Source organism: Crassostrea angulata, chromosome 3, assembly GCF_025612915.1.
Source record: "Crassostrea angulata isolate pt1a10 chromosome 3, ASM2561291v2, whole genome shotgun sequence".
In the NCBI taxonomy this organism is placed as follows: domain Eukaryota; kingdom Metazoa; phylum Mollusca; class Bivalvia; order Ostreida; family Ostreidae; genus Magallana; species Magallana angulata.
In genome coordinates this window covers 16,820,828-16,838,980 of record NC_069113.1, presented here as the reverse complement: position 1 = coordinate 16,838,980, position 18,153 = coordinate 16,820,828, and the positions used below count along the sequence as shown (strand labels likewise).

General features: G+C 32.1%; 1 protein-coding gene across 1 annotated transcript in view; it reads right to left on the bottom strand.

Annotated features, from left to right (window-relative positions):
• Positions 1–15,945, bottom strand: part of LOC128176760 (CD109 antigen-like) — a 37,887-nt gene extending 21,942 nt beyond the window's left edge. The window contains exons 1-17 of the mRNA XM_052843288.1: positions 15,793–15,945; positions 15,444–15,494; positions 15,116–15,276; positions 14,798–14,823; positions 14,435–14,588; positions 14,094–14,164; positions 11,831–11,956; positions 11,702–11,741; positions 11,381–11,465; positions 10,205–10,322; positions 9,781–9,999; positions 6,456–6,686; positions 5,532–5,630; positions 5,392–5,454; positions 4,676–4,867; positions 2,445–2,594; positions 2,125–2,289 (exon numbers count right to left, since the gene is read on the bottom strand). Of these exons, the coding sequence (XP_052699248.1) occupies positions 2,125–2,289; positions 2,445–2,594; positions 4,676–4,867; positions 5,392–5,454; positions 5,532–5,630; positions 6,456–6,686; positions 9,781–9,999; positions 10,205–10,322; positions 11,381–11,465; positions 11,702–11,741; positions 11,831–11,956; positions 14,094–14,164; positions 14,435–14,588; positions 14,798–14,823; positions 15,116–15,276; positions 15,444–15,493 (1,950 nt within the window). The 5' untranslated portion in view covers position 15,494; positions 15,793–15,945. The remainder of the gene's footprint in view (positions 1–2,124; positions 2,290–2,444; positions 2,595–4,675; positions 4,868–5,391; positions 5,455–5,531; positions 5,631–6,455; positions 6,687–9,780; positions 10,000–10,204; positions 10,323–11,380; positions 11,466–11,701; positions 11,742–11,830; positions 11,957–14,093; positions 14,165–14,434; positions 14,589–14,797; positions 14,824–15,115; positions 15,277–15,443; positions 15,495–15,792) is intronic.
• Between the last annotated feature and the right edge of the window lie 2,208 nt (positions 15,946–18,153).

Here is an 18,153-nt window from a genome sequence, read left to right as displayed (position 1 = left end):
TAGATAGATAGATAGATAGATAGATAGATAGATAGATAGATAGATAGAAACGGTAGTTCTATTTCATGAATTGATTGAACTGCCCAAATGTATAACATTTGCATTATAAGACTTTGAAAGCAAACCAAAGGACATGTTTGACATTAAGGTAATGTACATATGTATTTTATAATAAAACTTACAGGTACGTGTAGCAATAGCAGTGGAAGATAAGCAAGCCAAATGAGAGAACGAAAGAATTATAAAAATGACCATGTTTAATAATCATTACCACACGTACATGTGTATCACAACGGACGACTAATGTTAGCATTTAAATGATGATAGATGTTGTTAATAATTGATATTGTAATAAGGGTCCTCCACAAACCCAGGAATAGTTCCTTTCTTCTAAATTACTTAAAGATATGGATTTTTATCATTGTTCGACTTGAAAATGCCAAAAAAATTTCAAATATTAAAAAAAAATTAACTGTTTTAGTTCTACCGCTGTGCATGAATTAAGGACGGCAGACCCAATTCACTTCTACAATAGTGATTTTTATGAAATTTTTATACGAGTTAGAGTTATTATCCGAGGTTAATTTTTCAACTTTTATAGTTTGCAAGACATTTTTGAAATACAATACTTCAAAACTTGAGCACAGGGACGGTTTACTATATTTTTTTGATAAGACTATTGATGCGGATCGAAAGGTAAGTGGTTTGTTCACTGGCTTAAACTCTGTTAAATAATCTATGTAGATGATTACTAATATTGTGAGCCAATATAAAATTCATTACAGAACTTTGACATCTCCTAACAAAATATAAGGAGGTTAAATTATGTTGAAAAGCGTATTTTAGCATGTTAAATAATTAAATATTTAAATAATTAAAGCATGGTCGCCCATTACATGCAATATGAAGTTGTGTATTGATGACGTTAACAGCGATATATTGCGTCATAAGCGATTTCTTATCGAGTTTAAGTGATTGGGACGTAATATTAAGAATTCAATGTTCGCAACAATCACCTTATTTAGGTGCACGATATATCTGCGCAAAGCGAATTAGGTCCGTCGTCCTTAGAAACCCCATCAGTATTCTAATTCGGGACCTGTGGCTTGGTAGACAGAAGCAACAACCATTGCGCCACAGAGATAGACAACATTTGCGATATAAACAATGTGCAAAAATCGCCATATTGTGACGTACTGTCATAAAAAGTAAAAAGCACGGAGTGTCGAGGATCCTTTAAGAGATCAATATATAAAACACATTTCTACAAAAAATCAAACATTAATATTATTAGCATAGATTTGTTTCTTTTTAAATTTTTTCATGATTTTTATTCATTAAATAATTGGTACCAAGATATTTGAGATTATGTATAATAAAGAAATAAATAGAATCTTTCATCCAAAGATTCTTGCAATAATCCAGCACTTTTAATGTTTGAGTGTGTTTTCTTCATTTCATTCCCATTAACCAACGAATATTGTTTATAATTTCAGATTGGTGTGAGATTTTGTCAAGCAGTTATGTGAATTCCAATAAAAAAGAATAAAATCTTACTTCATGATCATTTGTTTTTGACATTTCAATGTCATGAGAATTTTAAATCAGAAATGTTTAAAAATTTGATAAATAAGCGATTGTCTGGAACATAGCAAATGCTCTTAAAACATTTCTGGAGAAAATTGATGAAAATATGAGTTTTATTGTTGAAAACTGGGCCTACTAGAACCATTTTAACACGAGCTTGGACTTTAACTAATTGTGTCAACAGCATTGTAACGTACATGTAAGCATGGCAATTTCATTGTTGGCCACTTAGCCATGGCTCTTTAAAATCAAAAAGATCTGTCTGGCTTTTGAACTAAGACTACGGAATCTATATGCATCTTTCACTCGAAAGGAGCGTCATCTGCAACCTGTTCTGATGCAAGAAAAAGATAGTTACGTCCTACTAAAAGTTCAGGGTCTTGTTAAAATGGTTCTCTTAGTACCAAATACATGCAACAAAAATCTCGTACACTTAATTGATGTAAAGATCTACTTTAACCTGTGGTATTGATCACTTTTATAAGTTGGCTACCTAACTAAAGCAGTAATAATAAAGATATGATCAATGGCACTTACAGCGAAGATTTGAGAGGCATCAGATCCACCATAATAAGTAGGATATGGCCACCAAATCATACGCTTCTTTCTTCCGAATGGCATAATGCCTCCACCGCCCCCAAAGAAAATAGGTCCGTTGTCGTAGTGATGAATTGTATCATATGTTTTCAATTCATCGATTACCTAAAATGCATAAAATGAATTGTCTAGTGTCTTCTTTAATGACAGATATTTGGTTAAGACTACTACAAAAAAACACAAGAGCTAACAATTTGTATCTGCACATTATGAAATGATATAAGCTGATATGCGTTATATTGATGATTTTATGAAATTACCTCTTCTTGGGTGATGTCATTTCCGGACTTTAGCAAAAGAACACTTTGGTCTACGGCCAACAGATAGACTGTGGACATAGGGTCAGCTGTAACACGGACATTGACGTTCTCCCCGGGCTGAGCCTTCGTTTTGTCAAAACTTAAAGCCACCTGTTTACAATGTTGTAATGTATATACTATTATTTAGTAAAAATGTTTAAAGTAGCAATGTCACGATTTGAAAAAAAAAATTATTTTTCTGTTTTTATCATCTACAATGCTTTTGGAATGCATTTCTAGTGATAAAATGAAATTTGAGAGTCCCTCCTAAATTTATATGCAAGATGCAGAGCTCAATATTATTTGTCATGTAAACAAGGCTCTGTCTTGTTTTTGTTTACATTGGCTCAATATGCTAGTAAAAAATCTTTTTTCAAGCTGATTTTTCCATCTTCTTATTCATTTTAAGCATATGTAAACAGTTCCCAACGTTCAACACATTCTATTGGGTCTGAAACTGGAATATTCACCTCAATATTCAAAATGTAAACAAAAGCTTTGTTTACATTGTAAAGAATTGTAAGCTCTTTAACTCGCTTATAACTCAACGAATGACGCTCAAATTCTGATTGCCTTATAAAAATGCCCCACTGAAGCATTTTTATCATTAAAATCGGAAAAATAATTTTCGACCAAAATCCTTTAAGGATGTTGTTTACTCAGGGTTGGAGTTCTCAAATCCGGATTGTTAAAAAGTTCAATTCTATTAGTAAAATTTGTTTTAAATACAAAATGTATTTATAAAATAAATTATTATTGACATTACAATCGATAATTGTACTAAATTATGGAATTAGGCTCTGACAAAGTTTGACTTTTAGCAAAACAGAGAAAATTCGGACTAAATTTTTCAAGTTTTGTTTTTCACTGAAATATTTTTGGTAGTACTATAATATTTAAAGGTAAGATTTTATTTGTTGGTCAAGATAATTTTGCATATTTTCTACTGGTTTTATCTTGCTTTTTCGTTTAGATAATTGTATGGCACGCACTACAAAAATATTGAAAAATGCTTAAAAACGATAAAAGACACCATATCTCAAAATTTTGATCAATGACCTCATATAAAGGACTAAGTGCGGTTTTATGCAATTTTTGCCCCCCAAAATCAAAGTTTTAGAAAGAGCTTTAAAATAAGATGAAAGATAGTTAAAATCATATTGGAAATAAAGGTGTAAAAGGTTATCACCACAGTGACGTCATAACGTAGAAATGACGTCATGAATATTGCATTATTTTGATAAATTGATGTTTTGTAGCAAAATACGGGTGTTTTCCGACTGGGAAACATCGAGCGCAGGCTTGCTCAAGTACCATATTTTAGTATAATATATATAACTATCTGAAGAAAAACATATGTTAAAATTGCACTTGAGCAGACCTGCGCTCTATACTTCCGAATGCAAAATATAGAGCAAAAATGAGAATATCTTCATTTGTTTGCAACTTTGCGGGAATTAGGTCATTTAGATGACGTCATAGATAAAAAGCGAGTGAGCAATAATGACTAAAATCAAGATTAAAGTTATAGGCATCCTCTTTACAATGATTTGTGAAGATTTCATTCTTATACGATACTATTTAAAAATTGATCGAAATCGGGGGCAGATATTTGACCAAACCGCACATAGTCCTTTGATGCCAGCAGAGAAAGGTCAATATACTTAGTTTAATACTATTAATGTTTTAGCATTATCATCATTCAGTTTTTTGTTATTAATATTGAATCAAAAAAGGGTAGTGATTTGAAAACTGATAGAGGAAATTCGGACTAGAATATCTATAAAAAATGTGAATGAAAACTTAATGCTTTGTATCTTTTTAATGTCACTGCCATTCATAAACTGTATTTCATTTGTTAAAGAGTTAAGCAATTCGTATTATTTTCACAATTAAGAAAATCTCAATCATAGTGTAAAATTTTTATGGATTTTTCTTAAATTTTCAAAAAATTACAAATAGGTTTTTGACCTACTTTTTTGAAAGTAAAGAATAACACTACCATTTAAGGTCAATAACACACAACAGTTGGTTTTTCATTATCATCAGTGGAATTTTGTTTCCTTCTGAGTAAACGTCATCCTTAAGATACTCCATGCTGAAATTCTAGTTTTTCTTAGCACTTTGCAAATATTCGATAAATACTTATTCCAATAATTTAACTTAAAAAAAAAGAGTAGAATTTTATATACCCGGTTTTGGAAAACTCCCGCAACGTTAAAACTGATGCTGTCGGTAACAACTTCTCCGTCAGTTCTGACGTAGTATGTAACGATTCGGGCATTGGGTGCCATTTTGTCTGTCAGAGGTACACTGACGGTGAACGACTGTTGGTTGTTTCCATCCACAGATTCAGCGTGTACAATAGTCCCCCGAGATAAAATCTTAATTTTCAGAAAATGTACTTTAAATAATATATTTTTTTTAAATATAAACACAAATATTGACATTTTCGAGTGTCTTAGTTTGTGATAACGCAACGAATCAAATTTGTAACGTATAGTCCAATGCATTTGATCAGTGACTTGGTGTGAGTTGCAAGCAGGGTTTGCAAAATCAAACAAAATGAGAATATGGTATTGTTAACAAATTAATATCTAATCGTAAAATTTTTGAAAATTATTTAAATATTATTAATAAGGAATCGTTTTTAAGGCTTTATTGGATATGATCTCGCCCTGACCATAATTATCACCATGATACTCAAAGAAAGAACCCTTCGTTACCTCCCAAATTCTGTCATTCGGTTTTATACACACTAAACGTGACCAAGCAAATGTAAATAAGAAATTCAAATGTACTGACACATTATGTTTTGTATGATAATGTAGTTGGCGATGTTTCAATATCATATATCTAAAGCTTGTTCATTTATCACTTCAATTTTTCAAATGAGCTATTAAATTACCTGATATGTAAGTTGCCCCACACCCTCTGTTGACTGAACTTCAAAGTTTGCAACACTTCCTGCCTAAAACCAAAAGAAATCAAACCTTGGAAAATCTTCTTTCAAACATCAGGTCTGTGATTGCTTTGAGTCAAACTTACACGTAATGTGGTGGATCTCAAAAACAATTGGATATAGCTGTCACTAGGAGAATAACTTTTCCTTAGAGTCTTGTAGCTCGAAACAGCTCCATATTCCGCCTAAAACGAAGTTAAATTTTCTTAAAATAAAATATTAAAATATAATTATTAAAGCGTGTTTAAACAAAGAAAATATGTTCATACTAACAATCAAAATTCATAAACTATCATCCAAATATGGACTTTTAAAAGTGCTTTGAAATTCTCATTGCTTTTGAGGCAAATTTTATTTGACTATATTAAAAAGCTGACTTGAAATCATGGTTGCCGTATTATTTCTGATCCTACCTCTACGGCTATACGGGTACAGTCAGAAGAGTTGCGGTAATTTATGTTTCAATCGTACCATTCGGATACTGACTTTATTTTGTACGAAAAGAATAAGGAATAGAAAAATCTCACTGTATTGTAGACATTACCACTATATCTTAAACAGTATACCAGGTATACTAGTATGCAATCATTAATCTAAGTAGGCAACAACTTGTGATCAATGTATTAGTCCAATAAAAACACTCAATTTCTGCACGATCCAGTCAAGAAGACAACGGAGCGTTTTGTAACGAAAATGTTATGAATTATGTGAAACTGGACTGTGGTTTCTTTTGTTAGGTGCTTCATTGTATTTCCCTCTCGGATCACCGCGACTTTAACATGTTTTATACGAAGTGCGTGTAGAATTTAATACAAAATGTATATCTGTTCATCTAATGTAACGTGTTCAGGTGAAGAACATCGACAAACGTAACAATACCAATCAAGAATTTTATTGGCGATCGTCGGAGGTAAAGAGGAAATTCATATGAATGACTTCATGTAAGTTTAAAACTGGATAAATGAATTTTATTATTCTGTCAGATAAATCAAGGAATAAGTTCAACTTACATGTAAACTGACACTTGTGGCGTTTTCTGGAATCTGAACCTGGACAGCAACAACGCCAGTATCAGGAAGGGTGAATGTCTGGTCATCCAGTTTATAGTTAGTGGTCTGTGGTCCCCAGTAGTACTGAGGTGTTGTTGAAGGGGTTGGAAGCTGGGCGGTTATTGTGTTATGAAGGACTACAGACTGCTTTGTTCCAGTAATGGGACTACCGTCCTGGCGGGTGACTCTTATCTGTTTATTTTAATGATATTATATAATGGAAATGCATCAATATTTATTTCTTAGCAGATCGTTTTATCAATATAATTGAAAAAGTAAAATTGTTGATTGAAAAACCATTAATTATTCTTTTTTCTTCACTCCTTTTTATTTGATTTCTTCACAAAAGAATAAGCAGAGAAAATAAAAAATGTCTGTTTTGAAAACACCAACAGAAAATACGTTTTCTCATAAGCAGAAAAGTGGCGGTAAAATATTGAAAAAGCAAAGTTGTATAACTCGTGTTGCAATTATATTCCCATTATACCAATATATCGGGTATCAAGAGCTAATCATTACAACAAGAACAACGAAAGCTTAAAAATTTGGAACAAGCGAATCCTAATTTAAACTAAATTCTTTAAATTTTAAATTGCTTTCATCGTGTACAGCTTAAAGCGGCATTTATGTGTCAATCTAACATTGGTGGTATTTTGGTGGATAGTGTATAAAAAGCGAACAGATTGCTTAAAGGACATATCGCATGTTTCTAAAGTATACGACATTTTACATTTTTTGGCTTCCAGTGTATCTAATAATTACTCCTAACGGTTTGTTAACGGTATAAAAGCAGTAATTAGCCATAATATCAATCTAAATTATAGCCCCAATCGTTTAAAAACTCGTTAATTAGAAAGCGTGTCGCGTGGTACAGTGACGTCACATGCGACCTTCTTCGAACAGATGATTGTAAACAAATTGTAGGATTAGCATTATCTTCTTTAAATTTTGACATTCATTCACCATGTAAGTTGTTTTTTTTTACATGCTGACTAAATTAAAAGAATCTTATTATTCAGTTGTACATGTTTGAGCCACTAGTACGGATAAAAAACGATGATATTGCCGAAAAAGGGACGATGAAGTCGGCAATTACGATCAAATTGATCGACGTGTAAACATTGTATACACAACTTAGTAAGGATTGTAGCTCAAATAAATCTGTTAAAGGTGTTTATTTATTAAAATCTACAACAGTCTTGGTTTTTTGGCGTTCCTTACGACTCAGAAAGTTCATTATTGTAAAACTCCGTTGCACAAGAAGTTTGTTTCTTCGGCAGTAACTGATCACAACTTTCTAAGGTTGTTTACTCTATATTACACTGGGTTATAAAAGCAGGCAAGAACGTTTTCCTTAATTATTGTTTATTTCTGTAAGACCCCATCTCCGTATTTTTTTTATCCATTTGCGTATAAATGTATAGCAACAAACTTTGTCTATTTCTCGCGTAAACAATCAATATCGACAACTCGATCCATGACTTCTCCCACAAAAAAATAAAACTCACAGAAATCTCACCTACCGTACTAAAATTATGATTTCTGCAGAGGTGAGCTACATGTATGAATGAAGAAATCATGTATACAAAACCAATGCATACATGAACGTATAGTTTAACAATAAGAAAAAGAAAACAGCTAATGAAGCGAGGCGGTATCCAAAATGGCGTCCCCTCTCGTTATTTTTCCCCGATGAACTTGCGTTTTGTACAAACTTCTATTTTTTTCTTTTTGAGAAATGAATACGATTTATTTATGAAACTGTAATTACAAAAATGTACCATATAATTAATAATATATGAATTGAATTTTTATTCATAAATCCTCTCGTCGACAGTTAGACCCCTATTTGTCACAAGATTTCTGCATACTTTCGTAAGGGAAACTTAAAAAAACAACAGTCCAAATCCCCATTTTCGGTGGCTAAATCACCCGCAGGAGGCACAGAACACCATCATGTCCCGTTATCGGCAATTTAATAGGTGATAATTAGTTTAATTGTCATTTAAATCTAATCCAATTACAAAGATGGCTAACAGCACCTTCTCGCTCGAGGTCGCATATGACGTCACACATCATAGCGGGTAGATCGAGAGAGAAAATATGCATATCGCGACATTTGAATTTCATCGCTTTCAAACTCACGAGTTAGGCAGAATATTTTATGAAAACGTTAACAAACTTCATTTTTAATAAGTATAGAATGGTTTTATTTAAAAAATTTCCGAAAATTGAAAAACATACGATATGTCCTTTAAGGTATTCGATGTGAAACGACCACATTTTGTATCTAATAAATGAATGGTCCGATATCCTTAATCATGGTATCATTTGAAGGTGTTATCATATAAAAATACTCCATCAAAGGAATTTTCAAAATTTGTATTATGGTCCAACTAATTACACCTTGAATTTTGCATTGAAGTCTATGGGCAAAGTATGTTTTATTAAGATATTGTAAAAAGTAGCTTAAATTTCGTAAAACTCTCTTGGTTATTACATGCATAAACTTTCTCTTTAAAATATGAAATGAAATTAATCATTTACCGCAGATATTTTGACGAAATTGAAATTTTCTATTTTCATAAAGGGTAGATATCTTAAAACATTTTAAGGTGCAAAAATAGCCGGCTTCTTATATGTTGTCAGTCATGTGAATTTGGTTCATTTCACTTTTATTATTATCTAGCAATACATATTTAACTAGTTTAAAATGATTAAAAATTGTTCAATATTCCTTCTTTATACAACGACCACCGTAAGACAAGATCCAAGGTACAACAGCAACTTTTAAATTTACTCTGAACTTGTAATTATGCAATTTTAGCTAACAATAATTACATATTTCGATATAAAGTTTAATGCAACTTTGGCTATAATCAATGCCATATTGGTGATACAGATAATTTCAAATGAGAAATCTATATCCAATAAACAATTGATTTCGTTGATTTATTCAATTATGCACAACGATTAATGATGTAGCTTGGTTGTATCATGTGGCTTTATTTGATTAAAATGATTAATAATATATGTTTGTTACAATGCAAAGAAGTGTGTTTGTACTTGGATCACCCTACTACTTATCCCTTTTGAGCCTATATAAAATAGTTTAATGGGTCCATGTGATTATAAATTCAATTCGAACAAATGCAACCAACTTTATATTGTTTCTGTTGGTCAATAAAACATTTAGAAACCATCTTGGGTACCAGAGAGAAACAGTCTTATATGTACAGGGTGTCTTACCACCACTGAATTGTTTTTGGAATGCGCCAGTACTCACATAGCCAGTGTAAGGAAGTCCGGGCTTGAATGTGTCAGGGTTTGAGTCGAGGAACTCCATTTTCTCAGCATGCTGATGGAACTGTATTTTACTGTTCCCACTTAGTGTTATTTTTGTCAGACTCTCTGTCACATTGGCTTCCACGATGATGTACCGTTCACCAAGGTACTTGTTGAGTGTACTGAGACCAGATAGAGTGAATTTGGCTTGACCGTTTGTCTAAAGAATCGAGAAATAGCATGTATAGAAAATTTGGAAACAGGAATATGTATTAATTACTTATATGAAATTAATACAAAATTATGCACTTTTTATTATTATCAATAAATAGATTTATAGCATAGAGTATATTAAAAAGATGAAAATAAAGATTTTTTTCTTAAAAAGGAGCATATGTTTGCAATCATAAGTTTCTGTAGAGTACCAGAGTCAGTGTTTGCTCAATCATTGGTTCGTCTCCGTGGTAGTTCCAGGGTCGGTACCAGTATTCGTTCTTAGCACGCAGCTTGACTGAGCCTTCCACCGGTTTACCATAGGTATATCTGGTGTCAAATGAATTTATTTTTGTATACCTCTCTATTTGAACTCATTGATGTGTTCCTTTTATGAAAAAAAGTTTCATCGGTCACATTGCTCCTCTGAGTTGCCCTTCTATTTATATCCTTATCTAAAACTCAGAACTCTTCCTGGGACCCATTTTTATTATAGTCCAAGATTGATGTTTAAAGAAAATATTCAATTGACACTATGTAAAGAAGTTTTCCTGTAAATATCGGCATTTCCAGTGCAGAGGTCTTTAAAGGGGCATTATCACGATTTTGGTCAAGTTTTATTTTTATGTTTTTATTATTTACAATGCTTCAGAAATGCATTTCTCATGATCAAATTAAATTTGAGAGTCATTCGAAGAGTTATAAGCAAGATACAGGGCTCACAGTTCTTTGTCATGTAAACAAGGCTCGTGCTCTGTTTTTGTTTACATAGGTTCAATATACATACCATTAAAAAAAATCTTTTTCCAGCTTATTTGTCTTTTTATTTATTTTAAGCATAGATAAACAGTTCCTAATGTTTAACACATTCGTTTTAGGTTTAAAACTTAAATTTTTACTTCAACGTTCAAAATGTAAACAAGCACTTTGTTTACATAGCAAAGAATTTCAAGCTCTGTAACTCGCTTATAACTCAACAAATGATACTAAAATTTCGGTTGCCTATTTAAAATGCCTATCTAAAGCATTGTAAATATTAAAATCAGATAAAGAATTCTTGACCAAAATCGTGACAATGCCCCTTTAAGGAAAAAATTATTTTGACAATCGACCATTTTTGGGTTTGTTAAAAAAATCACAGTGTTTAGGATGGTATTGCTTTACATGTACATGTATATTAATCAACAATGAAATTTAAAGAAAGGATATTTTGTGAAAAGTTTTCGAAACTAATAATGTAGAATAATATAAAAAAGGAAAAGTTAATACCGATGACAGACTATTCGCAAAGTTTTTATTAGAAAAGTTCAATTGACCTTCATATCAAGTGCTCTGAGGCCAGAAGAGACAACCAACAAAAGAAACAAAGCAAACCACAAACTACATACTTAGCTTTCACAGTCCCAATTAGGCTGTCATCGGAAGAGAGAGCAAATGCAGGAAGTTCAACTGTCACTTCAAACTTTGGTAAAACTGAACAAAATTATCGTGAGTTTCATTGATTTTTAAACATTTTTTTTTAAAACGTAAAACCTGTTTAAAGTATATTTACTATTTACTTTTAACATTTCGTCGTTTAAGTCTCTGTCATGTTTCACTTTCTTACCATGTATCATGAAATCATTTTAAAAAAGAGAATTATGATCAATTCATAATTTTTTTTTTGTCTAATTGTTAAAAAGTTTGAAATTGTCAAAAAATATGCTTACCATAGTGTGCAATAGTAAACGTCTTCTCTGAAGATTTACCCTGAAGTAAAAAAAAACCCATAACAATGTCTTTTTATACCAGAAGAACAATCTTTTGTAAGATTGATTTTAGATTAAATGACGACCTACGTGCGCTATGACTTTTATTTTCCAATCCCCCAGAACAGGTTGGGTATCCACCTCCAAATAGTTGGTGATCACGCCTGTGGAGTCCCTGGCTCCCAAAATCTGTTTGATTTTATTAGTGTTGGGGTCCTGTGGCATGTCATAAAAATTGAATATATAACTTTTAAATATTTCAAAAATCAAGCATGCAGTCACTTAGATACTCGTATATAAGAAGGTAATTTAAGTATCGGAAACATTTGGTGAATTCGTTGAATTAAAATAAAACTAAGCAAATTACAATATTTATGATCGAGGGTACCGTTATTTTATAAAAGATGCACTTCAATAAAGTTTTTTTTTTGCGTTTAAATGTAACACTCTTTATATTTGCATGCAATTCTTTTCTTATCAGCGTAGTAATTACTGCATTTAAACACTGATTTATTTTTACTAAGAATGTATCCTGCTTATTTTCAATTGCAAATGTATTATGTAAAATGTTTAAGGTGGTAAATAATAGATTTCCGAAAGTTTCCTTAGAATTCCTATAATATGTTTATTTGGTTACTTGGCACAGAAGAAGTAATGAGGAAAAAACTTCATACAAATCTTATCGACATTGTTTCAAATGCAAAATCCTAAAAGAAGCTTAAGATGATTAAATCAACGCTTCGTGATCTTAATATGCATGTTAAAAGGTACGTTTTCAGATCTCTTCTATATTTGTTATGGCATTTATAAAAGTGACCTATTTGTTACAAACGCACTTAACGCATTCAGTACACTATACATGTACTTGAGATTAAGAATAGTTGTGACATATTGGACAGCAATGGGAATGTCATTATTAAAGCAATGCTTGCTTTTATAAATTCTCTAGTATTTTTTGTTCTTTGATAAAGGGTTATAGGGATAAGAACTTTTAAAAAAAAAAATTTAAGAGAATTCTAATTTTTTTAAAAAACTTTTTTGGGTTCTTTGTTGGTCCGGTTTTAAAATACCGGTAACGCACAAACCAATGACTTACCTAATATCGATTTTTTTCAAGATTTTTTCATCTTCCTATTATTTTCCCGTTATTTCATATACCGTTTGAAAAGATGAACTTTAGAAAATTAAAAATTAATTAAACTTAAAAGCAAAAATAGAATTAAACGTTGGGTCAACACAAGAATATTGAGTTTCACTTTCGTTTCATTGCCACGTAAGGGCAGGGAAATGTAAATATTGCAGCGTGGCATACTAGTATATCATGAGCCAACTACCTCTCAGTGAAACCTGATGTCTTCAATACATCTCCTATTTATTTATGGAGAAGCACTTTCTATGTATGCATATTTCTTACTACCGACATTGAATAGCTTCAAATTCAGTGTGTCAACCCCACTGTAACTATATTTAGACAGTGCAATGGCAAACACTTTTACTCAAATCAATGTCCAAAACAACTCAGTATGTCTATATGTGTAAATTCCGGATGAATGTTAACAACTTGTAAACTGAAAGGTGACGACTTCTTATGCACGAAACCTTCTGTAAAATGAAATTTTGTATATTTCTTTTTATTTTCGTCGTCATTATCAAAAAGTAAAACATCTTTTCTGAATCACCGTGTTACTTTAAAAGTTTGCATCGACTACCTAAAAAAAATTTTGATGTAAATATTGGCATTTGCAGTTCAATTGTTCTGAGAGAAATTTTTCTGCACATTTAGGCACAGATTTGGAGTATATCTACCTCAAGGTAGTTTTTGACAAGTTTGGATAAACTTGTTTCCCTAAATCTAGTGAGGATGTGAAATCCTTGCACTGACATTTATACAGTCTTACAGACGGTATGCGGGCGACAGGGCCTGGATGATTAAACCTTTTGTTCGAGTGAGCTTGAAAAGAATCATAAATTCAAATATGTCACAATGATTAAAATGTATCCAAGACAGCTTCAGTCGAAGACGTCACCATATATAACGTCTAGTCTCTAGATATGACATTGACCTTTACTGAGATAACAGAATGACGACTAACTGATCCTGCCTTTAAGTTTTTGATTAATATTCATGATGGAAAACATTAAAAGAACATATTTTAAATAATATTCTTGTTTTCAGTTTTCCAGAAAAGGCTAGTAATATATTATTATGTAATAGTTTGACCCTAAAAAATAAAACACTTGTTTAACCGTTTCTTGGTTTGTTTGAGACGATTTGGGTAAAACCATGTCAAATCTCGTTTATTCTTTCTTGATGAATCTTATACTTTTTTAAAAAACAATCAGATTCACTCACATAAATTTCAATATCCATAGCTCCTGTATAGATACTCATGTTGGGATATATAGCGAATGCCCGGAAGTTGACTTAAAAAAAACTATGATACATTTACATCAAGTATACACATTTTTGATAAATATGTAAAAGTTTCTGTCTCATTTGGTTAACATTGCATTTTAACATAAAACATAAAAATCAAGTAGATTGTCACTGATAATATTACTAATGATCCATTAAATAATTTAATGTTCATAGTAATAAAAACTTCTTGTGGAGAAATAAGTAAATAGTGTTATGTATTTTAATAAGATTTCCTATTCCTTTATTAGATTGCAAACTTGTTTAACTTCACCCACCAGTTTGACCTGGTTTGTACATGGCTTTGTCCGTCTGGATGAAGATGGAGACGCTCTTGGACTGATAGTACAGATCCGTCTCATTGCTAAACTTCAATCCATGAGTCCCATGAACGGCCAGTGAGTAAGATCCAAGTCCCAAACTGTCTGGTACCTTATCAAAACCCAACACGAAAGTCTTTTTTTTAACGAATAATAAAAGACAATAATCATCTGCTTCGTATTTTAGTCTAAAAACTTTCAAATAAAAACTTTTTAAAAGAAAAACTAGTGTAATTGAATATATATATATATATATATATATATATATATATATATATATATATATATATATATATATATATATATATATATATATATTACCTGGATTGTTAGAATGCCTGGAACATCTAGAATCAAAAATGTAAATTCTCTTAAGAGAAGCATGTCATTTAAGTTATGAAGACTTGGTTTTGAATAATCTTACTGAAGATCAATTTTATTTTAAGAGATATGTTTGCTTTGAGTAAATTCGTGATATACTTTTTTTTCTTTCATTTGTAATAGTGTAGATGATAATTAATTAATCTTGGCATTTCATCTGTGTATATAGTTCTCAAGTATAATAAATGGCCCTTGAGTAAATTAGAAAAAACGCAAGGGGATTGATATTAAAACTATTTGTATATTCAAAACACAAACTTTGAGAGAAAATTCCGTGTGCTGTGGCAATTTGATTTTTCGTGCTTCTCTCAACCAGGTCGGCTTTGACGTTAACGTTGCCATGGGACTGTAGAATGTTGATGCTGATATTAAGGGGTACCCCGGGTCGAACGTCTGAGGGTGTGACTACTAGGTAGGTGCTGAATGCAAGAAGTGAATCTGAATAATCTTGTTTAATTTTCATGTCACATATGGCTCCCTTCATAAATATGTTTTTTAATCTCGGCAATTAAACAGGATAATTATTTTTGAAAAAAGAGATTAGTACTGTTTTGTTTTAAGTATTTCATTTATTATCATTACTTACTCTTCAGCAATAGCAGTTGCCAAGAAGACGAGGACAACAATAGTCCACATTCTAAAGATATAATAAACTGATAAGATCAATTGTCAATACAGTTTACAATTTGAATTTTAGCATGAAATCCTGACTAAACTGATAAATAAAACTGCGTGCATGACAACTAAGGTTTTGTATTATGTTTAAAATTGTTAGAAATCATATTACAGTTCAGAATAAGATCGATACGGAGATCACTAAAGCAACAGATGTCATCGTTACCGAAAGAAATCATAATGATAAGAAGGATATGTTTTACTGTAAATAATTCTATTCAGACACATTAAATATGCTATCATTAACCTATCTATCTTACCTGTATATAGTATTTCCCAGTTCTGTCGAGTTTATCAAAAATACCTTTGTTAAGTAGTATTTCCAAATTGCATTCCCTAGTTGTTGATTTCAATTTTGTATAAAGATCCGCATAAGGCAAAGACTGCAGTAAATCTCGCAGGCTTATCACCAAACGTACTTAATTACGTAGTACAGTTTCCGTTTGAAATTTGCCGGCTGTTGGATTTTTCTAGATATGAATGGCGTAACTTATCGCATATCTCTAATGGTTGAAAACAAATACAGAGCAAAATAGACAACTTGAATTTAAAAAAAAAGATAAGGAGAAAATACAATAGAATTGTAAGGTCTCTTTAGAATTTGTTATTTTGTTGGAATCATAATATATACTTAAATATTTTTTATACATGTAATGATATAATTCTCAAGATACACTTGCCTATGAAAAATTCAAAAACTATTCTAAAATTACATATTTTTTCTTTTCAAGTTATTGTTTTCACATTTTTGGCAATGACTGAGAACGAATGTATATATAGTCTCATCGGTTAAAACTTTGAGTCATATGTTTAATGAATTTTTAATTAAAATTACTTTTCATCATTTATGGAGACAAAACTTATATTTAAACTGGTAACTTAATATTATCAACTTATTGCAGGTCACTGGTCATAAAACATGTCACAGGGTGACAGTCACGTTTTTATTCAATAGTAGTATAGTAGTAAATTGTATTGATAGTACTTAGTTATGAGTAATTAAGAAATACTTAATGTAAGAAGTATTCCAATGAAATGTCAGGAGACATTTTGTTAAAGCAAGGGAGAATGTCACAGGGTGACTATCACATGTTTTTATTTGATAGTTGTATAGAAGTAACATTTCATTCGTTCATTTATTCATCATTTTCATTAATGCGTGTATTGATTTGTAATCACGTTAAGTGTGGTGTTTTGATTTCACGTGATTTTTAGCTCACCTGAGCTGAAAGCTCAAGTGAGCTATTCTGATCACATTTTGTCTGTCGTCCGTCTGTCCGTCCGTCTGTCCGTCCGTCTGTCCGTAAACTTTTCACATTTTCAACATCTTCTCAAGAACTACTAGGCCAATTTCAACCAAACTTGGCACAAATCATCCTTAGGCAAAGGGGATTCAAAGTTGTGAAAAATAAGGGCCACACCCGTTTTCAAGGGGAGATAATTAGAAATTAATGAAAAATTTCGAGAAATTTTCAAAAATCTTCTCAAGAACCAGAAAGCCAGGAAAGCTGAAACTTGTGTGGAAGCATCCTCAGGTAGTGTAGATTCAAAGTTGTGAAATTCATGACCCCCGGGGGTAGGGTGGGGCCAAAATGGGGGGTCGAAGTTTTACATAGGAATATATAGAGTAAATCTTTAAAAATCTTCTTCTTAGAAACTAAACAGCCAGGAAAGCTGAAACTTGTGTGGAAGCATCCTCAGGTAGTGTAGATTCAAAATTGTGAAATTCATGACCCCCGGTGGTAGGGTGGGGCCACAATGGGGGGGTCAAAGTTTTACATAGGAATATATAGAGTAAATCTTTTAAAATCTTCTCAGAAACTAAACAGCCAGGAAAGCTGAAACTTGTGTGGAAGCATCCTCAGGTAGTGTAGATTCAAAGTTGTGAAATTCATGACCCCCGGGGTAGGGTGGGACCACAATGGGGGGTCGAAGTTTTACATAGGAATATATAGAGTAAATCTTTAAAAATCTTCTGCTCAGAAACTAAACAGCAAGGAAAGCTGAAACTTGTGTGGAAGCATCCTCAGGTAGTGTAGATTCAAAGTTGTGAAAATCATGATCCCTGGGGGTAGGGTGGGGCCAAAATGGGGGGTCGAAGTTTTACATAGGAATATATAGAGTAAATTTTTTTAAAATCTTCTTCTCAGAAACTAATCAGCCAGGAAAGCTGAAACTTGTGTGGAAGCATCCTCAGGTAGTGTAGATTCAAAGTTGTGAAAATCATGATCCCTGGGGGTAGGGTGGGGCACAATGGGGGGTCGAAGTTTTACATAGGAATATAAAGAGTAAATCTTTAAAAATCTTCTTCTCAGAAACTAATCAGCCAGGATAGCTGAAACTTGTGTGGAAGTATCCTCAGGTAGTGTAGATTCAAAGTTGTGAAAATCATGATCCCTGGGGGTAGGGTGAGGCCACATGGGAGGGGGTGGTGGTGTTAAAGTTTTACATAGAAATATATAAAGTAAATCTTTAAAAATCTTCTTCTCAGAAACTAATCAGCCAGGATAGCTGAAATTTGTGTGGAAGTATCCTCAGGTAGTGTAGATTCAAAGTTGTGAAAATCATGATCCCTGGGGGTAGGGTGAGGCCACATGGGAGGGGGTGGTGGTGTTAAAGTT